This window comes from Drosophila tropicalis, unplaced genomic scaffold, assembly GCF_018151085.1.
Source record: "Drosophila tropicalis isolate 14030-0801.00 unplaced genomic scaffold, ASM1815108v1 contig_859, whole genome shotgun sequence".
NCBI lineage: Eukaryota > Metazoa > Arthropoda > Insecta > Diptera > Drosophilidae > Drosophila > Drosophila tropicalis.
Window position 1 is genome coordinate 6,913,660 of NW_027173353.1, and position 25,607 is coordinate 6,939,266.

Sequence of the window (25,607 nt, forward strand, 5' to 3'; positions counted from 1 at the left end):
AGGCACAACAACGGAACAGAACAGAACAGTTTCAGTTTCAGTTTGCTGCTCAGACTCGAAATCAGTCTTTCAATTTTGGACTCTTAAAGTTTATAAGACTTTAATGCGACTTTAATACAACATCGTCATCATCATTATCCGCGTTGTACGGTAGCAACTGTTTTATCTTATTGTAAATTCAAAATGCGGTTCACATTTCGATTGATTTTCTTTTGGTTCGTCATGATGTTGGCAAGTTTGTGCCATTGCCACACACGTAAGCTCAAAGCCAAGTCCAATGGCATAGGTATATACATATATATCGAAAATATATAACGTACATGGTAGAATGTACTCACTAGCACCCGGCAGCTGCCAGACGCCCGACAAGACTCTTGGCCAATGTGTGCACTTTAGCGCCTGCCGTTTTGTATTGCGCCAATATGCGATGTACAAGGAGCATATGCCGCCGGTTATAATGCGTTTCCTTCAAAGATCCCGCTGCAGGCCGAAAGTTGATGGGGTAAGTTGTAAAAAGCCATTACACTGGCTGACTGATAGATAGACAAACTGACAGACACAGAGAGACACATCTTGAATCCAGGAGGCAGCTGAAAACTGTCTGGCAAACAACCATAACAATCGAATGTAGCATAATGCTAATGAAATTTTTTATATTTTTTCTTTCAAAAAACGCACCAAAAACCATCAACAATGAAATGGACAACAAAGTATCATCTGTGTTGTGAACTGAAAGATGTGATTCCCGCGAATGCCAACTCAAAGCTGAAGTGATTCAACTTCAAAGTACCTTGTGTCCTCGTGTGTGGCACACACACAAACACACACACACACACGCATATATTTATGTGGTATATGTGCATTAGGGTGCTTTGATCTACATAAACTTCTTCTACTTGTACTCGTATTCGTATTCAACTGGTCTTAAATTTTCATACAAACATAAGTACATATATATGTATATTTTATACACTTTTTTTTTTTTTGGGGAAAAACACGCACAACCTAAACTTTATGTTTATGCCGCATCGTCTGCAATTATAATGTATACTCGAATTATATATGTATGTATTTATATGAAGCATGCCCCGTCGTCATGACTCGTCAACGTCTTGGCGTCTTGGCAAACAGATGCTGCAGCATTTTGGATTGAAATTTGACTTTTAAATATTTTGCTTAGCTTTAATTGAAATTAAAACCAGAGAAAATAAAGTACCCAAAAGAGAAAATAAATTGTTCAAGTTAAATTTTAGCAAGCGAGGGTAGATTCTTTTCTCTCCCAAATGACACAACCTTTGTTTAAATGGTTGAACTAAAGAGCAAATTCGATATATTCTAAATTTTCCTTTATATTTTACGTAAGACACTAAACAAAAGTCGTGCCACCGCTGGGATGAACAAATAAAATTGTATAAATATTTAACAAATGTCAGATATTTTTTATGAAGTTTAAAATTAAAAATAAATTTCGCCTCTTAAGAAGTTACAAAAATATTCCAATCGTTTACAAATAAATAAACTTTTCATATCTTATTCAACACTCTCTACAATAAATGATATTCAACCCTCGCTCTTTTGGTCTTGTGTCTTTTTAATGTGTCAGATTTTAAGTGACATTCACGGGACACTAAAAGGCCTTCTAAAAATCACGCAACATAAAAATGATTTATGCAAAATAATTTCAGTGCAAATGAAGCAAACGCCCCAATCTGGCCAGCAGCTACCAGTCAACAGCCACCAGCCAGCATCCACCAGGCAGAAGGCAGCAGTTGGCTGTCGGCAACATTAGCGGTTAGGCCAGACCATGGCCATGCTAAAACTAAAGCCGTATGTAATACTCTGCCTCTGAGACGGACTCTGGATGTGGGACTGGACTAAAACTGGGTCTGGGACTGGGACTGGGACTGCGTCTGCGACTGGGAATGGAACTGAAACTTGGACTGGCTTGGGCTTTAGCTTTGGCTTGGGCGTTGAAATTGCAGACACCTTGTGCGCGCAAGCCGCTCGAATTTCATGGCGATGCCATTGCAAAGGCAACTGCAGCCACTGAAATTGCAGACCAGAGGGGTTGAGAGCAGATGATAAATGGCCTGGAAACACATTTGAGTTGATGCTGCTGCTGCCGCTGTTGTTGCCTGGTGCTGATGCTGATCTATTAGACAAACGCACGCCCAAGGCGGCGGCCGCTCACACATATCTCTTTCTCTTGTGTTGGTGTGGTGGCTTGTTTTTGGGATTGGGAGACGGGACAGGGATTCAAAGTGGTCGCTTGGCTATTTATGGAAAGTTTACCATGAGATAAAGTTGAACAACATGCCAGGCACAACGGCAATTTTTATGATTATTTTTGTCGCTTTTAAACTAAAAATTTGCTGTCAGAAATTAAATGGAAAGCAGCTTCTAAAAGCTTGCATGCTAAAAAGTTGCTGATGCCTTGTAAACATGTTTAGGCTAATGCATATGCTGCTCCATCTGTATCTGCTTCTCCGTCTACGTCTCGGTCTCTTCAACTCCAACTCCTATTTCTATCTCCATCATGTATGTATTTTTCGAGTTCGTCTCTGGCGCTGCAGTAAGACTATTTGTTTTTGCTGTTGCTTTTGCTGTTGCTGTTGTTCTTTGGCTGAGTTAATGTTGTTTTTGTTGTTGCGGTGCAACAAATGTTGTTAACAAGCATATTTTGACAGCTCAACAAGATGTTGCCAGATGCGCGAACAACACCAAGAGCAACTGCAACAGCAACAACCACTAAAACAATGAGGCCATCTGCATATGTTGCTGGCGTTTTAGATCCCATAAAAGGCAAGTAAATGTAAGGCAAACCATGGACAATATGCTTGTCTATGGTAAAGCTGTGGCTCTGTCCATGACTATGGCAATTTGCAATTGGAAGTTGCTGAAGCGCAGAGTCCATTGCTTTCATATGTGGAACATGCAACAGCAGCAGCATCAGCAGCATAAAATGTGGAACAAATTGTTCCCTGATACCAATGCTGCGGCATCTGTCACATAAATATGAGGGCAACTGAATTTCTGTTCTGTTCTTGGTTCAAGCCGGCTCGAGCCGTCATTGTTTTATAAAAATAAAAACTATTTTGTGCATTTTAATAAACATTGAAGAGTACATTTAATGAAATGGCAAGCCACACCGAGACAGAGACACACACGCGAAAGAGAGAGAGAGAGAGAGAGAGAGAGAGAGAGAGAGAGAGAGAGAGAGACAGACAGCTCTGTGATGGGGGATAGAAGTGCTGTTGGCTGCATTTCTACGTTGGCTGGCATCTACTGGCCACATCTATTTGCTAATTGCATTTCGCTGTTGCCATACTCTGTTGGGCTGTTTGTGTATACATATCGTATAGATACATTTGTGAGAGAGTGTATGTATGTTGCTCTGCGGTTACATACCTTTCAGGGGCACTCTTATTGTTGCTTTCGCGCAGATATATCACAGTATGTTGGTTACGGTTTCGCTCGTTCCACATCTAATGCTCCATCCACACGTCACTTTGGTTAAATGTCGCTTTGTTGCTGTCGCAACTGACACATCTGAATGCATATGCATCCACGTATACCTATGCATACATACATACATATATTCCTTGCCACATCTTGTCTTGTCTTGTCTTGTACTCTTGTACTACCTGGTCTCATCTATCACATGGCAAAGAAAATGCAATTAACTAGCGCCATCAAAATTGCAATGCCAATGAAATTTGCCTTTGAAATGAAAGGAGTGCAAGCAAGCACACAAAGTGGCAAATTGCCATGCATATTTATACGCTAAATGAAAGTGGTGAATGTCGGTGGTAATTCAGTTTTATCTCTTACATGCTCAGGCCAATTGGGCTAAAAGTTTGCTCGTTAAGATATTGAATTACAACAAACCATTGGGACAGCCATCAATTGGTTATACATACGAAGTTTTTCAAATACTGAAAAAGAGGCTTCTCTATATCCATTAAGAAAGTAGTTTAAATTAAATTTAAAATTACAAAATTATTGCTGATGAATAACTCAAGCAATCATTTAATTGGGAACTTTATTTGCAAAACGAATATGACACTTGTATTACGGTACTTAAAACTGAAGATTGCAGTGATGAACTCAAAAATAAAAGTTATTACACTCGAATCTCGATAATTTGAACTCCGATAAATCAAAAACTTCAATATTTTCGTAAGTTTGTTAATGATATAACCCGGTAGATCGTATACGTATTTTTTCCAGTATGTTATCTACTAAAATAAGATAAGTTTTACCAATGTAGATTTAGATTTATATAGATTTTGTCTGTTAGGTGACAGTAATTCAGTTTTGAAAGTAATTCAGTTTGGAATGACTCTTCGGCACAGCCGAGTCAGTCGCGGCACATGACGTCGCCATAATTTGTACAATTAGTTTTCGATTTTTTAATAATCAAACCCCGCTTGATCAGTAATAGCTGCATCGAGTTTTAAACATGGACTGAATTATTGTTGCTAAAGCGGGACCAAGCAATAAAATGATTTCATCATTTGTTTTCGATTCTTTATAGACTTGTCTATCTGCATTTTGTATATTGTAAGCAAGGAAGTCGTCGAATCGACTTGGGTATACCATGCACCAATACTTTTCGCTATATCTTTTACAGTCTTCAAGAAAATCACTTTTGTTTGAATTGTCTAGAGCGATTTGGTTGTTGATGCTGATACAGAATACATACATATATCTGACAAACAAAATACGGATGAAAATATCGCAGTGCAATTAAGAATTAATCTCTAACTACTGTAACACCAAGACGACTGTTCTTGATTTGCCAAATATCCGACATGAACTGTTAAACCCAAAAAACTCAAAGGCGATCATTATAGCAAATTTGAATGGCAAATTTGCAGATGAAATTTACAGGTTGCAAAATATATCTTCATTTTATTTATTTACCAAAACTGTTTCATAAAAGGTTTGTTACTTAAAAACAAAAACGAATTGAAGTGTAATCGGTAGAAAGATATATCCTTGATCAGGATCAATTGTCAAATAGATCTACCAAGGTCCGTCTCCTCGTATGAACCAAAGAATGATATCAGCAAGTTGGCTCAACTTATTAAAATTATAATAAACAAGGACAACTTTGGAAAATAAATGACAGATCAATTGATTTATTAAATGAATATTAATAACTAAAAATTTTTTAGTAAAAACAAAAAAGACAAGCTCTTGATTTCTATTGTTAAATCACCTTCAAGTGTTACTTTTCTTCGGTTATATGTCTTAAAGGACGAAATAAAACTATTCATTACTATTTTATTATATATAAGTTTATAAGGATATGCATATGAGAGCAAGGTTTTCCATTTGATTTGTAATAAAAGATGCAATGATATTTCGTTTATGTTTTACTGTTCATTTGCTGCAAATTCGCAAAAAGACTTTCGAATCGAGTTGACTTGACTGACTTTCGGGGTCGGAATGGAAATTTAAAAATTTTCGCAGCAGACATGCACAAATCGTTAAGCTTAATGAAGCTTGAGTTGCAATACAAGAGCGAAAGGGGTGGGGCAACAGAAAACCAAAAAAATACATCGTCCAGACAAAAAACTCTAGCAAACATTTGCCTGCCAATCAAAGAAGGACGGGCACATGGAGAGGGAAAACTGAACTGAATGAGATTCAAGATTGCATTAAACCGCAAATTCAATAAATTTGAAAAGCAATTAATAACTGATTGACAAGTATTTATCTAGACGGAAATGGCTAGTAAGCAGGAAAAATAACTGAGATGCAAAAAGCAAGAGGAGACAGTAAACAATACCAAAAGAGTGCGAGAGAGAGGAAGTGAAACCAAAACTGGGCAAATAAGCGTAATACGTTGGCCAAACACCAAAAACAGAAGCTAAAAGAGAAGCTGTAGAAACAGTAGCCATTGCCCCAGCCCCAGCCCCCATGGGATGGGGCGGAAATTCAAAACCCAAAGTCAAATGGAACACAGCAATATAACGCTACGAATTGACGGCGACGAGATAAAAGAACAATCAACAATACGGCAATAACAACAACAAAAACAATAGCAATAGTATCCGGATCCCTCTTCACTCTTCGTGTATACGAAGCAAGTAGAAGATGGAGCATAAAATGTAGCGAAAACTTTGGAAAAATCATTAATAACGCTGGAAAAGCGCAATGGCATTGGTTTTGCAAAAAGGACAAGCGCAAGGACATGCAGCGAGACCAGTCCAGCTCAACCCAGCCCCAGCACCAGCCCCTCAAACTCAAACCCAACACAGCTCCAACATCAGCACGGCACTCAGGCTCTTGGCGCTGCTCCGTCAATCAAAGCGCAAACAGAAACAAAATGAATGGCAAACAGCGGCGACTCTGACGCTGACGTAGACGAAGATGGCAACAGGGATGGGGGGAAAGGAAATGGAAGCAGAAGTGGAGAGATGGCCATATCCAATGGATGTGCATTGAAAAGGGGTCAGTTTAGTCAGGCTGGCTAAGCGACTGTTTAGCTGCTTGTTTTGTTGCGGTTAGACGGCCATGGCAGGCCCAGACCCAACCGGATGATGATAATGATGAAGAAGGCAACGGCCCAGCGCGAATGAGCAACGAGGCTGATGACAACCAGGAGGATAACGAAGGCGACAATGAGTGTGGAGACGACGATGATGATGATGATGGCGATGATGATGATGACGACGATGAGACATTGAGCGAGCGATGTGGAACGGATGTGCAGTTGTTGTGGTCGGACTGGCCTGGTCTTGGTCCGTGGCATAGACTAAGAATGGGGATGTTGCTGGCAGCAAAGAAAAGCACAATTATTCATTTGCACAATGTCACAAAAGTGTCAGGACAGAACCAAAGGAGCAAAGGATTCTTTCGTTGCTGTGGGGCCACTGGCAATAGCAACAACAGCAACAGCAGCATCAGCAACATCAGCAGCAGTTTAAAACAAAAGCGATAATGATGAGCACGACACTTTGCCAGAGTTTTGTGCATAAGCATTATCTCGACAAGGGAAAAAAAAGAAAAAGGATAAGCGAGAGGATGTTAGTACAAAAGTAGAAAGGCCAAGGCACATCGGAAGCAAGATGGATAACCCCAAAGTCTTGTCAGTCGGTGACTTGTGACCTTTGTGACTAGTTTGGCCGGCATTCATATAATTAAGTGAGCTGTGAGCTGACAACGGTAGTAACTTGGTTAACATTGGCACAGTCAAAACTATGTGTATCTGAGCCGAATGCGTTACATTAAAATTAATGCATTAGCAAGTGCAACATTGTTATCAGCATGCACACATGAACACACACACACAGCAGCAGCAGCAGCAGCAGCGACAACTCTGAAAATGAGAATGAGGCATATAACGCCTCACTTGGCCACACACGAGCGAACCGAGTGGAATATAACAACAACAATGCCAGGGCAGGAGAAGGACCAAGAATAGTCTTACACACACACACACACACACATTTAGCGAGTATACAGATACTGAAACATTTTACATACATACACACGTTTGTTTGTATGTATCCTCGTGTGCCCATATACCACTCACATATTACTTGTAGTAATTTCTCACGGAAATTCATAACCTTCCGCAACTATTCAACATTTGTGTGGCATACTATGGCGCGCGCTCTAGCTGCCGCTGCCATTGCTACTGCCTCTGCCTCTGCCTCTGCCTACTGTCACTGCTGCTTTGTTGTTGCTCGTGTACTAGTATAGTAGTTGTCGTCGTCGTCGTCTACCCATTGGCCTACATCCATGCTTTTCGCACATGCCGACACACAAACCCTCACACACACACACATACCCTTACATGTATCCATTTAAAGCCACTCTTCTGCTCCATGCTCCTTAGTCCTGTGCCTGATGTCCGTGACTTTCGCATATAAAGACGACTATAACGACAGCGACAACAAGAACGACAAAAATAACCGAATCTCTTCTTGTTTGCCATCGCTTTTTCGAAATTGCTTCTCTTCGAATGCTCTCTTAATATGCTTCTGAGTGTCTCTCTTGAAATTTTACGATATTCAAGCCAAAGAGAACTGACTTTTCGAAAACTAAGAGTACGAGTGTCTAGTTCGAAAATTTGTTAGAGCTTCTTCCTTTTTTAGCGTGTAATATGAGTTGCCGTAATGTTTTGAAAATATTTTCCACTGACTAGGCCAACATTTGGGCCACTTGCCAGGAAGAGGAACTAAAAATTTAGCCTGTCTGCCCGCCTGCCTGCCTGCCAGCCGTCACCTCTTCAACCATGGCTAGAGGTACTATGTATGTATGTACATAGCTAGTTGGCTTATATAAGCGAGGCGGGCACAACCCTTTTTTGCGAAATTGGGCACAATCATGTTGTCACAAAGTTGATTGTATTATACAGAAACGGCAATTTCAAGTACCAACAGTCAAGTGGAAAATATTGGCGCAAAAAACTTGATTTAAACTGTCAAGACTCTTGTTAGAAAAAAGTTTGAATTGTATAAGTATTTTTGTTTTAATTATTTATAAAGTTTAAGGTTTAAGGGACATTTTCTAACTTTGTTTTCCACAACTTATACTTGATATACTTGATCTTCCTATAATCATATGCATAGTATGTATATTTATTGGGAAAGTTATCTTTATAGTCGAAAGCTTTAGTTTAACATTGATCATATATCAATATTGATGAAAATTACTTGACTGTTGTATTTAATTATGGCAAACCGGCAACTGGGGACCGTTAAAAATAAAAACCTTTCATTTTTGCCTTATCTCGAGGAAATTTATCATGAATTTCTTAATCAATAGTGTTCAATATGTGCCTATATGCGGCTACCGGCGTTTCCCTAATGGCCAACACGGGAACCTGACCCGATTTGGCCCCTGAGTGCTGGTGTTGATGGTGTCTAAGTAAAAAAACCAGATATCAATTCAATTCGTTTCTCGAACCTGTTCGATTGCATTTCGATTTCGATGTCAGCTCGTTAATGTGTGTGTGTGTGACTGTGTGTGAGTGTGCGGTATACAGATTGTCAATTTCAATATTGTGTCGATTTGGGAAAAGGCTAAGGCACACGCCTACTAAATTAAGTGCCACTTAATAATCAAAATTACGCGACGCGTAGATAAGCCACAGATGACGTTCGAGGTCGGCCTGCCTGCTTGTCTTTTGGAGGAATGTTTCGGGGTTAAGCAGTGGTTCAAATGGCTCGCATTCGGATTTGTAACTATGACGGTTCAGCTGGCTGATTGGTAGCTGGTTACAAATAGACACTGTTTTATGAATTTCCATTAATAAATTAAAATACGGTCCAATGCCTAAGCTACTTTCGCTGCGGTTTTTCGTTTGATTCTCCTTGTCCCCCCTCCCCACACACTGTCATTTGTTTTTTATTTTGGTTTAAAGCGTTTAGTGGGGGAGAGTGAAAGAAAGAAAGATAGTTGGTGAGATAGTCGAGAAGAAATGTGGGTGTTAACCCATTGAGCTTTGATTGCAAATTAATATGCAACATCGTTGGCGGGCGGCAGTTCGAATTAAATGCTCTATGGGCCTGGTTTAGTATTTTGAGTGGATTGCTCGAATGTCTGTCATTCTTCAGATGCCAACCACCATGTGTAATTCATGAATTTCAATTAATTAATTAGAACGCTACAATCTGGGTATGGTGGGGGGCGAGACCCCCCACACGGGGCTTAGGTGCAATCGACGCGCCAAATCGAAATGCAGTTGGAATCCTCTTCGTTGTTGTTCATTGCCGTTGCCGTTGCAGGCAGCTGCCGTTTGACAAAGTAGCTGTTAGATTGCATCGCAGTTGCCAGCCTACATGTGGCACCCCCTCTTACTCTCTCTCTCTCTCTCTCAGTACATGGTATCCTTAATATGTGCATACGAACATCCATACATACTACCTCCACTTGGCATGCAACAGTTCGCTGCTTTTCGCATACAAGTGACCCAATTACAGAAAGGGTGGCACAACAACACTCGAATTAGACCCGCGACAACCGCCACCATCAGCAGGATTTGTTACGGCTTGTTGATTTATGTAATTTAGATTGGATTTTGCGGCAGAGAAATTAATGCGTTGTAGATTAATGAGTGGCCGGGAGGATGCAGGATGCTTGCAGGTCCCTTTATTTAAGCCGCATGACCAAAACAAAACGTACACCCACACTCATACACGCACACTCACACACAGTCTGAAAAACCTTTTAGGCAAAATCGAGTAACAACAACTTTGAACTCTTTAAAAAAATCTTATACAAGTCCCCAAATTGCCATAAAGTACAATACACCTACATGAGCTTCATCTAAACATATGTGTGTGTGTGTGCGTATTGTTGTTGTTGTTGTGTGAGCCTATTTTAATCTCATTAAAAATGTAGCAGAATGAAAATGGGCTGACGCTGCTTCTGCTGGTTGGTTATGCGGCTTGAAGTTGTCTTTAAAATTGACTGAAAGCGAAAATCAGTGTAAACGCTTCGGCGAGCACAGCCCAGGACATCGCAGGAACGGCAAGGACAGCACCAGCTAAGGATATGTGGCAAGATTGAGAATGAGAATGTAGATGAGAACAAGACTCAGCAGCCGAGCGCCATCTTGGCCTACACGTGTAGCCCTGGCTTTGTGAGACAAAAACCTCATATGCTTATATGTATGTGTGTGTGTGTCAAGTGTGTGTGTGTGTGTGTGGTTTCCTGTTTGTGGGCTTCCACTTTATTTCGCGTTTATTATTTTACGCCTGCTTGGCAGACGCCAAAAATGTAAGCAGTTACCTCAGTCCTGCACTCCACTGCCTTCCCTTATCCTTACTCTCCTGCCTCCTGCTCGGCACGGTTTGTGCCCTTTTTCCTTAGTTAACCTCAGTCGGCAACCGCATTGTTTGTTACTGTTGATGTTGTTGTTGTTGCTATTATTATTATTATTGCTCGTGGTTGTTGGGAGCACGCGCATGCTTTGTTTTTATTTCAGCTCAATTCTTATTATTTTTGTTTCTTACTTTCATTCAGTTTTTTTCCCCTCCTTCTCTTCTTGAGTTTTTTTTTTGTTTTTAGCATACACCTCGTGAGTTTGTTATAAAATTTATGAAAAGAAAGCAAAATCAAAATTATAATAAAATCAGATTACAGCCTCTCAGCGTTCAAGAGAAAGATTTCCAACTTCTTCTTCATCTCCTTTCTTTTTTCTCTACGTTAGCGTTTCGTCCTCATGTTGCTGTATTTTTTGTTTTTATTATGCTTTTCAGTGGAAAAATTGTTTGCGCTTCATTTTATGAAAACATAAGCAATTTTTGATGCTCTCGCTGACGCTTTTAGACACTGACACCAAAACATCATCCTTGGCACGGCTTGGCCAACATAACGCAACGGCAAGGCGAGTACAGAAAACCCATTCCCAGCGGTGCGTTTAACAGCGTTCCATTTTTATGTGGCAGACATGTGAAAGCTCTTCATTTGGGGTGGTGGCCAAAGTGGGTGTGGGCAAGGGTGGGCTTTGACTGTTTGGCGGATTGCCTGCCTGACTTACCTCATCGTCGACCCAACGTCTTCGTTGCTGTCGCTGTCGTCGCGTTGATTTTATGGCATTATTTTATTTTCGTTTTTTTTTTTTTTTTGCCTGCTACTTCCGCTTTCCCTTCTCTATCCCTTCTCCCTCTGGCTCTTTGTGGGCGAACTTTGTAAAATATGTACTCCAGGGTAGTCTGTTTTATTGCAATTACTTAAGATTTTACTGTCTGTGTTAATTGAGCATTGGATTACTTCATTTTTCTGAGTTGATTTTTTGTTTTGCTTCTGCCTTGGCACGCCTGACAGGGGCAGACAAGTTGATTGCATTGTTTTGTTGTCCAATGAGCAGATGGAGTGGGTCGGTGGGGTTTTAATAAAGCATTAATTATTATGTAATTGGTCACCGCATAAGAGCAAACAAAAGGATTTTAATTAAAGTTGAACTCTGGTGTACACTCACCTAAACCATTGCCGTGCATCAACACTTCCTTTGATGGTTCGGTATTAATACAAATCAAATATGTATTTATCTTGTGTACATGTGTAGTTGTGTGGTGTACGTGTGTGTGTGTGGGTGGGTGATTTGAGTTTGTTTGTGTGTAAAAATAATTGTAAATTCAATTTCATTATTAAATGTTCGTGTCCACAGTTTTGTGTGTTTGACTATTATCTGAATAATAGCAACACCCACTGTGCAACACCCACTGGGGTGGCAAAATCGCCCATAGTTCACCCACGAGCACCACCCACTATATTACTCCTAACACCCTTTCGGATTGTGTGAGTATTTGCACGCAGTATATGCGGTTTTGTTGTATAATTCAACAAATGCGGTTAATGTTCATATTTCATTTTAATCAGGCCCACGGATATTGATATTGCTGTCTCTTGTCTGTTGTCCCCAGCCAGTTAATGCGCATTTACGTGCCGCATTATAGTATCCACAAATATATACAAATATAGCTACGTACATATACACGCAGCCATACATTACCATATATAACCATACATACATATATTTGTAAGTATAAACAAACGAACACGAATTACGTTGGCTTGTCAAAAAAGCAAACTTGCCTTAGTCACCGGACTAAAACCAAATTGCAACCCCAACCCCTCGGGTAACAGAATAGAACGATTGTAAAATTTAACAACAGGCAGCCAATTACCATAGCTTTTTATTTGATTTTGGCCGGTTTAGCTTTTTGGTAACGAGTTGGATGTGGCCAGAAAGCATTGCGGATGATGATGCTGGTATCAGACATCCGACAAATGTGTCAATACCAAAATCCATAGTTAAGGGAACAACCAGAGAGTCGAACATAACTTTAGGCGCGCTGAAGTTTGCATACCCTTGGAAAGTCAAAGTGAAAAAACATTTTATCTAAAGAGTCTAAAGAGCCTACAATCTTAAACTGGGGTGACGCGACGCATAGCTGAGAATTCAAGACTTTATCAACTCTTCTAGTCGCTTATGATAAAGAATATATATACACTACTTTTATTCTACTCTCCTTTTCAAAATTAATATATACTTTTAGCAAGGGTATAAAGAAGATTTCTAAACTTTAATCTCATTTCCACTTTTGGGTAAATAATAACTATCATCCCTTAATCCTAACTGTGAGAAAACCTTTAGAAACTAAAACGAAATGGGATCTGAATCCAAAGAACTTAGTTTGAATTACAAAAATTGCAGAATACTTGTTTTAATTTAATCTTTTCTTTAAAATACTTATATGAGTTGTCTACTATTGAATTTTCAATTTTTGAAAAGTTTCAGTCATATGTTTATATTTTAGACTTTAGCACAAGAAAAGTGATCAATTTTTAGAGAACCATTGAATTAAGTCATTTTGACCTTTACTCAGGCATTTAAGATTATACTTTTGATGTTATCTATAAAAGTGGTCAAAATCATCAGTTTGAAAGTCCGTTTGAGGTATATACACTTTTTCGAGTGATTTGCGATATGTGTAATTATTGAATTATATTCAAATTTTGTTTTGTCATATTCAAATTATAAAATCAAATGAAGCATGGTACAAATTGTATGAAAATTGTTTTCTAAACCACAACCCACATATCAATATTTCTGGTAAAATGCAGCGAATGGGTTTTATTTTTGATCTATTGGCAATTTTTGTGATTTTTCATTTGCCATCGAATGTAAGTTTTTGTGCAAATATTGTGTAATATATTTACCTGATTCACAATAAATGTTAATCTGCAGAATGCTGTTGAATTCAAATTGACTGATTTTCGGTGTCTGAGCCATAATCAATCATGGGTTGTGATAAATACTTGTCGCTTGAAGGTAATAAAACGCAATCGCATCGGTGCATATTTCAATGGGACATTTCTCTATCCGGCCAATGAGATAACGGCCCATTATCAAGTATTAAAAAGGGCCAGCGGGTATAAGCCATTTCTGGTAAACAGAAAGGTTGATGCCTGTCGTTTCATGAAAAAAAGCTACGATCCAACTGCAATACTTATTGGAAATTTGTTTTTGGACTTTACAAATTTCAATCACACTTGTCCGTTCTATGTAAGTATTTAGAATGTTGCGGAATTCGGCTATCATTTAAGTTATATATATTCAATAGGGAGTGCAGCTTGTAGATGGTTTTTACTTGCGACCTGAATTGCTATTTCTGCCTCTGCCAACTGGGGACTATAAATTGTCTATCAAATGGTATCTTGATAAAAAATTACAATTTGTAATAAATGCCAGTTTTACCTTTGCCGAGAATCTAATTGATCAATAGATGAAACTAAATTGATTTAATAAATTTTATTTTTGTTCAAATCTCAAGTCAATTTTAAATTAATTAAGACATTATAAATAAAAATGGTTTGCAATGTTTCATTTCTTTTCCTTCCAAAGTTATCAGAATGAAGAATGAATGAATATTTGAGAATATTATGTGTGCATGTGTGGGTATTTTATTGATGAAAATTATTTTAAAGCCACTTTGAGCATTAAATTAAATCATTTAAACCATCGCCATGCTATGGCGGCAATTTGTCTCTGGATACTGGAAGAGGGTAAGCACTTTCATTAATATTACAAATATTTTGATAAAATAACCAATTGGAAATGATGCAGTGACGGATCTGTGGGCTTCAAAATAGTGTACTTGGTAAAATTAACTTATAGATCTGCCACTGTAGATATATATAGGTATCGACCTACTTACATATGTACATACATGACTATACATATATATTTTTGAAGACAGACAGTGTACAGTTTCGCTCATGTGTGTGTAAATTCATTAAACCCGTATTTACTTTAAAATTTTGCGCATTTATGAAATTTTGCGCTTAATTGATTTGAGCGATTTTCTGTGGTCGCTGAGGCTGCAACTTGACCAGCAACAACAGCAATAATAACAACACCAACAACAACTGCACACAATTTCATTTCATTTCAACACAATTAAATTTTTGTATACCACAACCAAGTTATCTTTTGTAGTTGTTGTTACTATTTGGTCGAACAGAACATGAACAATGTTTGTTATTGATTTTCAAGCCTATTGCTGGCAGACAGCAATAGCAACCGCAGCAACAGCAACAACAACAACAACAACAACAACAACTACATCACGGTACGCGAACAGCTATGAAACGGATCGCTTATAGGTTTTCATTTATTTATGTGGTGTTTGTCGATTTACAATTTTTTTCTTCCTTATTATTATTAATTTTATTGTGTTTTTTTTTTTCTGTACGCTCAACCGCTTTCACACTGAACAAAAACGGCAAGCAAATGTGTTTCCTTGACTTCGACAATGTCAGAGTCGAGTCCAGCCAACGTTTTCGAACTTTTAAACTGCAAACAGGAGCTAGAAATCGTCCTTGTCAAGATTGAACTCCGCTGATGGCGATTTAGTTTTACTATTTTCCCTTTTTTTGCCCACCCTTGAACTCTGCTAATGAATTTCTGGCGAAATTTAGTTGGAAACTCCCTGAGGAATCCTTAAGTTCTTTTCCTGACAGTTTCTTTCTCCTGAATGCATAGGGCATGTTCATTACTAATTCTTTTATGATTCTCATACAAACTCCTTAAAGTTTCATTAGTGAACAGGAAATGTACAGCAGAGTTGATAAAACAAAAGTTCTAAATATGAAACAACCAAGAAGAAGATTGCAATTCGAAACTACTCTTACTTTTCGTATCATTTGACAACATTACTATTTCTATATAAAAATTCTAAATAATTCTACTTTCTTTTTGTTTTTATTCCAGGGCATGAGATTGTTGATTGTTTTGTTTTTTCTCGTGTATTGTTTGTGGATATATGTATATACTTGTATTGAAAATTATTGGTTTAATATTTGCTGGATGGCATGAAATCCATTAATATCTATTATGCCGGAGGCCATTTAAATAGCAAATGAAAAGGCAAAAAGCGAATGTGAATGAGAGAGAGAGAGAGAGAGAATGGGTGGGCGATTTAATTTGCATTAAGTTGAAACACAATAAAGATTTGTCAATTCATCTAATTTGCATCAATCTATAACTAAATCATTAAGTGGATTCGCCAGAAATGGATTTATTCCCCCTTTTAATTGAAAGGACTTTTGAGCATTGTTCTGCCGTTTAATGCTGCTGCTGCTGCTGCAGTCAACGTGGCTTATATCCGGTGTGCGGCACGTTTCCGGTTTGCCATTTGCTTCTCTTTTGCCATTTCAAATTCCCTAGCAAGGAATTGAAAAAAAAGGAATAAAAGTATATATAAAATGAAGAAGGAAGGGAGCAAATGGTTTTTGCCCCTGTCAAACAATTAACTCCCATACCCGGCTTACAAACCAAGTTGAACAGTCAACAGAACAGAAAAGCTCTGCAATTCTGTGGTTAAGTATCATTTCTAATATTTTGTGTGACACCCGTGCGACACTTTGGCATTTTGTATTGCTGGTGGCCATAGAATACAGGGGCAAGAGGTGGCTAACAACGTGGGTTTGGGTTTAGCTTGGGTTTTTTGGGGTTGTGAGTCTGTTTCTGTATCTGCTTGGGGGTCTGAGTCTGGGTCTGGTGTGAGGGTGGCAGCCACATTGTTTATGTCTCATTCAAGAGCTACGCAAAAGCAAGCAAATACCCAAACAACCCCAGCAAAAACCTATCTGGCCGTCCACGAGTCGACATTTAGACAAAACTTCGCGCCAATGCCAGCAACAGCAGTCGCAACGATACCGACACCGACACCAACAACGACACCAACAACGACACCAACAACGACACCAACACCGACACTGACACCGAGTCGGGCAAAAAGTTTTTAAGTGAAAATAGTCATTCAAATTTAATTAGTCCAAAAACAAAGCCAAAACGTAATGAACTTACGTTTAGGCTGGGGTTAGGGTACCTGTGAAATGCTTGAGCACCTCTTTCTCCGAGCTCCATCTCAATCTGAAATTGTGGTTATTGCACTGCTTGCCCCCCCCCTATTGCCCCCCACCTCACTCACACTATTGCTTCGTTTAGCTAAGCTTTGCTGTGGGACCTACTGTAAAAAGGGTGCTATACCAACCAGCGAACAACGAACTACGGGATCATGTGCCACACAATTACGGCAAAGGTGGAGTCGGAGTCACCAGTGCTTTGCTGTCACATGCCACATGGCCGCAAAAGTCCTTTACCAAGCCCCTACTCTCACCCTCTCACACACACACACACACACTCACACGTAAGGACAACAATAATAGAAAAGAGCCAGGATATGGTGGGTAGCAGAAACAGCTTCGGTAACAGAAGCAGCAACAGAATAGAACGCACTAGTTTCAAAATATTTTACGTAATATCATTGTTCGCACTCGTAACTAACTTTTACCAACGTCCCATGCAGGTAAGTACAAAGGATGCGTTGTCTATGCTCTATTCCTCCTAGTCCACCGCATCACGTTGCCTTTAATACATACTGGCAAACTATTTAGCGTGTGACATGTACATATGAGCCGAGGGAAGATCCATATATTATCTATAACGTGTTTGTCCTCTTAATTATGCAAGGGTAACTTTATTTTATTTAATCATATGGATTCAGTTGAGTTATTGAGCCTAGTTTAGAGATTTAGATGTGTTCCAGTCTCTTAATTTCTGTCTAGGGATTTTATTAGATTAAAAATTGTTTACATTAAAATTTCACTCCCTTTTAGCCTAATTCCTTTCCACAATTTTACGATATTTTTGCTTGGGAGGTAACAAATGTTTCTAGGAATTCTTTGGTCACTTAAAATCATCTTAAGAAAAAAGTTAACTGGCTATAACTTTTGAAATATGCAACGAAGAAAAACTATTCTGTGACTTCAGTAGAAACGCTCGTGCTTTGAGCTTGGTTACCTGCATGTTAGAATATGTGTGCGTGTGTGTGAGTAGTGGTATCTGTAGGGGAGGGCTTAGTCTCTGTTTTTTGGGGGATGCCGCATATGATTCGTATCACTGATACTTTTTCTGCTCCAATGGTACTAGTTATTTTGCATCCTACGTGCTTGTTAATGTAAGTATGTGTGTGTGTGAGTGTGTGGGAGGGCTGGTTGTGTGTGAGTGAGCATATCCGTGTTAATATAAACGCATAACAGCATTTTTAGCTGTGAAATAGTTTTGCTGTTGCTGCCCCACCAACCCCAACTCCCCCCTACTTACCCTGATTGTACCCACACTCTAGCCCATATCCTGGGCGGGTGCTGTAATTGTGACCAATGCCAGTTGCCGGTTTCTGGTTGCTGGTTCTCATTGTCGACAATGTGGTTGCTGTTGCCTTTAGTGTTGTTGTAGGTGTACAAGCATGGCTGTTACCGGTGGTTTTTCCTCTAAATTAATACATCACAAGCACGCAGAAGGACAACCAGGACATGCATAAATGCTTAATTATAGGATTTAGTTGGGGTTTTTCGCCTCTTAATGTCTGAATTTGCCCATTGGTTTATATATCCAACATTCGTAGCTCCAACTCTACTGCTGTCTCTTTTTGGGTTATCATGTATAATTGGGTTTGCTTTTAATTTAGTTGCCTTGTTATGACAAAATTTCCCTTAATGGCCCCACAAAACTAATCCATTTCATTTGAACATTTTTTAAAATTAATATTTTGCCTGATAGCCAAATGGATGCCCCACACTTCCCCATATTCTGGCGGCGGTTAAGTACTTGGGTAAACGGATTTTCTTAGTTGGTCATTACCATGACCGGTTTTTGTTTTTTGGTTTGTGTAAACATTTTAGCGTTGTATTCTTTTGAACAGTTGTTTACTTGGGATTTGGACGATGACAGCTCGCTGGCGGCAAAGTATTGACATCGACACATGAATGATATGTGTGAGGCTAAGGGAGAGAGTGACAGGGAGAGGGAGGAATGGGATCATTATTTGATTACTTAATAACCAAAATGGTTTGATGTGCCACACTTTGTGTGTAAACGTTAGGAGAGTGCCAAGTTGAGTTAATTTCCAAGTGAAAGGCTTAGAGCATTCAAAACAAATGATTGATTAAAGGCACTCAGAAAGTGTTTACAAGTGCAGAATGCTGTTGGTATATATTCGATAATATTGAAAGAGTTGGCATATAAAAGGGAAATAGTTAAGAAATTGACTTTGTGTCGATAATTTCTGTTAACTTCCAAGAGATTCTTTAAGAAGTATTTCAACAAATTCTTCTCTATTTAATCTCATAATTTCTGACTTAAATTATCAAACTTTACAGCAAAAAATAGTCTAGATTGGTTTGGTACTAAAGAAACAAACATGTTTTTTGTAAATATCTCAGTTATTGTCATATGATTGATAATCATATTCTGAATGTTAGACACAAGCACTTAAATTTACATTACAAGTATTGAAAATGGGAGTTGAATCTTACAATTATAGCAAGGAAAAACAATTTTGGTTTGATTTCCTATATAAAAGGTTAAGAGATTCCTGACCAAAGTCTGAAAGTATTTACAGCCCTCGCCGCATTTTGTCCACCTTGAAATAGTCTTCCTCATAGGATTGACTTTAATATTCTAAATAATCCTGAACGATCTGCTGAAATAATAACGATTACTAAATCTAAAAGTCCAAAATGCTTCTAAATAAGAAAAATTGATTTTTGTTGATGGTAAATACATAAAGAAATATATTTCAAAAGGTGGAATGGCATAATTCTGATTCCTCATCATATAAAGGGTTTTTTGTTGTTGTTGTTGACTTAAATCTACTTGAAATTCCCTTATATAAATAATGCATTTGTTGGTATACCATCAACCGCAATGGTTTTCATTGGTTATCCACTTGCCGTGAATTGAGGGCGAGTTCATTGTTCGCCTCTGATCGCATCCCCTCAAAAAAGAGAGAGAGAGAAAAAAAGGGAAAATGTAAACTAGTTTAGCACTCATTTGGTTTGTTGTTTTTTTGGGTGTTCGGCCAGTCTGACTGTTCAATTTGCAGTATTCACTTGTTCATCACTTACACGCCAGGGTAATTTAAAACAAATGCCCCACTAAATCGCATTCGGCTCTGGCCATACAAGTTTTTATTGCCCGCTCGCATATGAAGCGGCAAATTTGTTCATCCACTACAATTTGGCATGCCATTTATATTGGTTCCATGTTAATGCCGGCGCCAAATCCCCAACACGGCGGCCCACGGCCGACGGGAGTCAGACACCGTGTTGAGCCTGAGGCTCAACCATCCTAGCACAAGCCCTAGATCCAACAATAGTTTCCTCTGGCCCCTGTAACTAACTACGATACGATAGTTGATCCAATTGGAGAAGCCAACAATTTGTTGCTCTCATTTTGGTTGCTTGTATCATTGGGTTGTTGATATTGTCGTTCCTGTTGCCGCTGTCAGTTGTTGATGCAGCTGTTGTATTTTTTAATAGACACATTAAAAAATAATTTAACAGACACAAAGTCACACAATTCACGTATTTTGCTGTTGCATTGAATAAATCATAAATCATTCAACTTTCGGCCACCATTCAACCTGGTGCAATAAAAATGCCCAGAGAACATGTGACGTGCATCGGTTGGCACTTCTATTAAGCGATACACGATGAGCAGAGCAGGTTGGCAATTTGTCGACCCCTCCTCATCATTCGACACCCTTCCCTTGCTGTTGCGAAACCCGCTCTTGGCCAATTTATGGCCAGTTGTTGCCAACACTGGTCCACAGGTTTTTCGTACATTTGCTGTACGAGTATGTTTTTTTTTTTGTTTTTATGTGTTGGCTCTTTACACATCATAATTTTTTATGCTAGTTGACTTTTGGATACCGCTTTGTCCGGTCCTGTCCTGTCCTGCCCCAGTTTATATATATATATATATAACTGACAAAAAGGTAATTTATTATTTTATACATATTTGACAAATTAATTTAATGACGCTTCACACACGTACACACACACACACCCATGAACAGTCATGTGTGTCCCAGTGGGCGCCATTACATACTCTGTCTCTGCCTCTCTGCGTTGCTGCCACACATAATAATTTCTCATTTAATTTTTCAATTTTAAGCGTCATTTACACATGCCATACCATGGCAGAGCTCTGTCCAGATCCCGGTTTCCACGGCTCGATACCCCTTCGGGCCATGTTGTTGGCAGCTTGTTGGAGGCCTGAGTTGTCTTTGTTTTATCTTCTTGTTTTCCTCTTTTTTTTTGTGTATTATACATACATATGTGTATGCACATATTTATGTAGCATTATTTTGTTATAATTATACCCTATAAATACATTTTATACAAATTTCATTGTGGGCACTTTATGAATTTATGTTAATTTTTTAAAATTATTCTTATTATTCGAGCACTTTATAGGGCTAACTACTCAATTTATAAAAACTAATACTTTGAATAGAGATTTTTCTACTTCCTTGAGTTCTTGAGTTTTAAGACATATTGGAACTAAAAAGTGGAAAGTCTTAGGGACTTTACAAGGACTTCAAAAATATATATACATCATATATTCACATTCTCATATAAAGCTGTAACGTTGTGAAAATGAAAAAAGAAAACCCATAATTAAGAAGTTATAGATTTTTGACTTAAGCTTTAGTAAAACGAGCCACTGAGCATTGCCCATGATATGATGGAAAGGTATTTAAGGAAAGGTTAACACCCAATTTGGGTGTATAAGGGCATTAAAAAAGTTGAAAATAGTTTCGCAATCTATTTTATCTACTTATTGGTTATAATATTAAATATGCTTTGAACTAAATTTTAATTAAAGGTAATTGCTTTTTGAAAGTCTTCTTTTGTGTACGGTATCTGAAGGTCGTCGCTGAGAATTTCTGTGGAGAATTTATATATGCATTAAAAGGTAATCATCGAAAACAGCGTTGCCTTGCAATTTTCGCACCGATGTCGTATTTTGTATGGCTGTCATTAAGTCGTCAGCGGGTGCTGTAACGAGAGTGAGAACGAGAATCAGGACGAGGACGAGGACGTGGACGAGAATGAAGACAAGGCCAGAGACAATGAGTGAGAAGCAGGACGCAATCAGTTGTTCACTCAGCCGGCGTCGCATCAGTTTAAATGACTCGTCATGCCTTGCAGCAATGCCATCGAGGAGATGCCAGAGCAGCAGCGGGAGGAGGAGATAGAGATGGGCGGAGAAGCAGTGTATGTTAGTGGATAGAGGCAGCGAAACAGACTCAGAGTGATGAAAATGCCGTTTGCTGCACTTGAACGTGTTGCCATTGGTCTGAAAAGCTCTCACGTTAATGACACTAGAATCAGTTTTCATTAACGATATACCCTACCGGGCAGTCATCAGACTCGTTCCGCCAAGTGAAGTGCTACATACATATACGGCAGAAGAAGGAGTGTGATGGATGGTGTGAGGAAAGGAGGAGACGGTCGAGATGGGTAGAAAAAGAGCGAACCGCATGCGTGCATTGCTAGCATATTTCTCTTCGTGGCGGCTGCTGCGGCGGCTGTGGCATTGGCGCTGGCAATTAATAAAACACACACCTTCTGTATAGCATGCGACTTCGGGCCCTTCTTTGCCCTGACCCTACCCACTGACCCCCCTCAACTGCACGTGTCTCTCCGCAACCCACTGTCTGCACAGTGGTCTAAAGCGTTTATTTATGCAACGGCTGTCGTTGGCATTGGATTCGACATCGTTGGCATTGGTTGGCGGTATCGTTAGCTCTGCACTTGTGTCGGCTCAGTCGATGTTGGAAATTGAATTTAAAAAAGAAAAACTGGGGGAGAGAAAAACTCAAACGCTGCAAAATATTTCACACGCACAGCCATCGCTTGTTGCTGCTGCTGCTGGAGATTTGGGTATAAATCACATTTGCCAACGAAAAATATATATAAATAATATATTTATATGTATGTCCATATATACATATATGTGGAGGTATATGCATATGTATGCGTGTCTGTATGTCGCATACATAAATCTTTCAGTTTGGATTTTCACTTTGGCGGCATAAATTGACACTGGCTGCTGACAGCGTCGCTGTTGCTGCTGCTGCAGTCACTGCCGCTGCCACAGCCACATTTGAAAACCGCGCTTAAAAGCATACTCACTACCCCCATCTTCCGATACCTCCGCCTCCCCCATTCCCACTATCGCCTGGGCCCCAATGCTCACCCTCGTCTCCTCCTATCCAACCGAAAAAAAGAAATGAGAGGAAAAAAATTCTTGCATTGCAAATTGCTTTTTTGTCAGCTTAAATAAAGCAATGCGCGCTGACAGTAAAAACTCATTTACGCGAAATTAAATTAAAAGTTAATTAACGCTGTCAATGTGCAAAGCACTTCAGTCAGCTGAAAAGTACGGGCTGGGAGCAGAAATGCTCTTTGGCCAGGGGCATTGCCAGAGAGGGGCCATAGCCTGGCGGGCAGGCAACTTTTCAACTACCTGCAACTACCGGCAACTTTTGCTGGCCAAGTTGCAAAAATCAACGTAAGTAAAGTTAAGCATATGTCCGTTTAAATTGATGCGAACTGGTTTTAAATGCCACTGACTGACAATTTACTTTGCTGTAGCTGTAGCTGCAGCTGTTGTAGTTGTTGTTGTTGCTGTTGATGTTGTTACTGCTACTGCTGCTGTTTGCCTGGACATGGGATTGGTTTGTTGAATCCGCTGTTTGGGTTATTGGGTCCTTGGGTTGCTTGGCCTGCAGTTATGCGGAATGCACACAGTGCGTATGGTTAATGTGACATGACCAAGCTGGCTGACCCGCTGTCGGCCAAAGTCAACATTCATCGTATCAAGCTGTTCGATAAGTATTTTTTAAGTGAATTCCACAAATGAAAACGGATATCTGATCCACAGTCTAACCAAATGTTTTGGAAAATGTCCTGTAGACATAACCTCTGGACAGTTTGGAGGACATCTTGCGGACCATCGGACATTTAGTGAGAATAAAACATACAAAAACAAGTAAGCATCGATGAAGCCTTTTTATTGCATATATTTAGAATATGTTAAATGTTTTATTTTTATGGAATATTGGATTTATATTAATAAATTGGATTGTATTTACTTTACTTTATAGAATATAAGACGATTTCCTGAGCCCCATAAAGGATGACTGTATTCAGTCTAGTTAAACGTTAAACCGTTGTGCGTTATTTTAATTGGTAACAGAAATCGGTTAGTTAAACAGCCAAATCTAAGTGGAGAATGCAATTCGATATGCTAATACTTTGGCTTTAAAGTTTAACCAGAGAAAATACAATGCATGATGAGATAATTAAACCATCTAATTTGAGTAACTCAATCGAGTGAAATAACGTCATCTTCAATAAAGTAAAGTTTGTTAAATTTTTAATAAAAATACATAAATGTGTACATGAGTATATATAGGTAGCTATAGCCTATTGGAAGGGCAATGACTGACTGACTGACTGACTGACTGTTTGGTTGGCATCATGTACATGTGTGTATACCATATCAAAATAAATAAGCTTGTAGATTGCCAATTTGAATTGGACTCGTACGGCCAATTTCGTCATGAAAATTAAAGATAACATAAATGCGGCTCGCCTGGCACCGGCAGTGGCACGGCATGCCACTCAGAGTCCGGATAGAGTTCAGGCCTAGCAGCAGGCCAAAGCCTGGCCCGTACGAGGGCATCAATGTCGGTGCTCTGGCGTGCTATTTGAATTGAACAAGTGTCAGCGTCGAGGGGAAACAACGTCGAAGCTGTCGTTCTCGTAGCCCTTATACTATGTAGTTCTCGTCCTCTGCATTTGCATGTCCTGCCAGACTACGACGGTGGCGGCAACGGCGACGTCGACTATGCTCTCAAAACTCAAAAAATATTAACACTTTAACGCCAAGTTTTTTATCCGGCTGCCGGAAACAGACAACACAACAGAACAGAACACAACACACATAGCACACACACACACACACACACACACAGAAAGAGTAAGACTCACACATAAACACAAATACAGGGCTCCGGGCATCGGCGGCAAAACGCCATGTTGGATTATTCAACTCAACGCCATTTCGCGTCACAATGCGCGCTATGCGCCGCCATCATTGCACTCGACAGCGAACGGTAGCGAATGGTGGCCACCCCGGCGGATGAAGTTGCAATTCAAAGTCATAAACACATGGAGCGTGGGCGCAAAGTCTCAGCTAAGCCGCGGAGCTACTATTGCCGTTGCCGCTGCTCCTGTCAGAGGCAGCGGCAGCACTTCCTGCCGTGGGATTTCTAGTCAGGCTCTTTTAGTATTTCCATTTCTTTTTTGTTTTGTTTTTTTCCCCATTTTTTCGTCTGTTTGTTGTTACCGCTGTGCTGGCTACTCTTCTTATTGTTATAGACAGTGTTTTGGAGGGTATACAGCGGATATATTAGTTAAAACAACCAAATACAAAAGGGAAAACTATTTTTTGTAGTTTTCTATAGATATTTCTTACCACTTACCAAGTAGGCAAGACACTCTTCATTTGGAAAACTCCAAAACTTGGAATATCCTTAACATCCTTCGCCTTTCAAAGCAAAAAGAGCCTAGCTTAAGGCTTTTGTTTTCGTTTCTGAAGAAGTTTAATTAAAGGTTGAAAAGCAAATTATAAAATAATACGTAACAATTTGTTTTTTTTTCTTAATTTTTTACTTTTTATCTTAGTCTTTATAGTTAAAAGTTCTTAAATAAGT

General features: G+C 39.3%; 3 protein-coding genes across 3 annotated transcripts; all 3 read left to right on the forward strand.

Annotated features, from left to right (window-relative positions):
* Positions 1–328: 328 nt before the first annotated feature.
* Positions 329–774, forward strand: LOC137582161 (uncharacterized). Its single transcript, XM_068296609.1, has 2 exons — positions 329–502; positions 712–774. Exons 1-2 carry the CDS (start codon positions 329–331, stop codon positions 772–774), a joined length of 237 nt encoding a protein of 78 aa, XP_068152710.1.
* A 5,812-nt stretch (positions 775–6,586) lies between these two features.
* LOC137582162 (putative uncharacterized protein DDB_G0292438) lies at positions 6,587–22,114 on the forward strand. Its single transcript, XM_068296610.1, has 5 exons — positions 6,587–6,732; positions 15,026–15,101; positions 16,647–16,779; positions 21,867–21,957; positions 22,033–22,114. Exons 1-5 carry the CDS (start codon positions 6,587–6,589, stop codon positions 22,112–22,114), a joined length of 528 nt encoding a protein of 175 aa, XP_068152711.1.
* Positions 22,115–23,656: 1,542 nt separating this feature from the next.
* Positions 23,657–25,167, forward strand: LOC137582163 (uncharacterized). Its single transcript, XM_068296611.1, is given in 5 exon segments — positions 23,657–23,721; positions 23,820–23,853; positions 24,542–24,654; positions 24,901–25,022; positions 25,025–25,167. Coding segments are annotated over 5 exon segments (477 nt in total).
* Positions 25,168–25,607: the final 440 nt, after the last annotated feature.

Coding starts and splice junctions, on each gene's coding strand:
- LOC137582161 (XM_068296609.1), top strand. CDS start 329: ATGTACTCACTAGCACCCGGCAGCTGCCAGACGCCCGACAAGACTCTT. Junction 503..711: donor GCAGGCCGAAAGTTGATGGG/GTAAGTTGTAAA, acceptor TGGACAACAAAG/TATCATCTGTGTTGTGAACT.
- LOC137582162 (XM_068296610.1), top strand. CDS start 6,587: ATGAGCAACGAGGCTGATGACAACCAGGAGGATAACGAAGGCGACAAT. Junction 16,780..21,866: donor GTCGGGCAAAAAGTTTTTAA/GTGAAAATAGTC, acceptor GCTGTCATTAAG/TCGTCAGCGGGTGCTGTAAC. Junction 21,958..22,032: donor GACAAGGCCAGAGACAATGA/GTGAGAAGCAGG, acceptor CATGCCTTGCAG/CAATGCCATCGAGGAGATGC.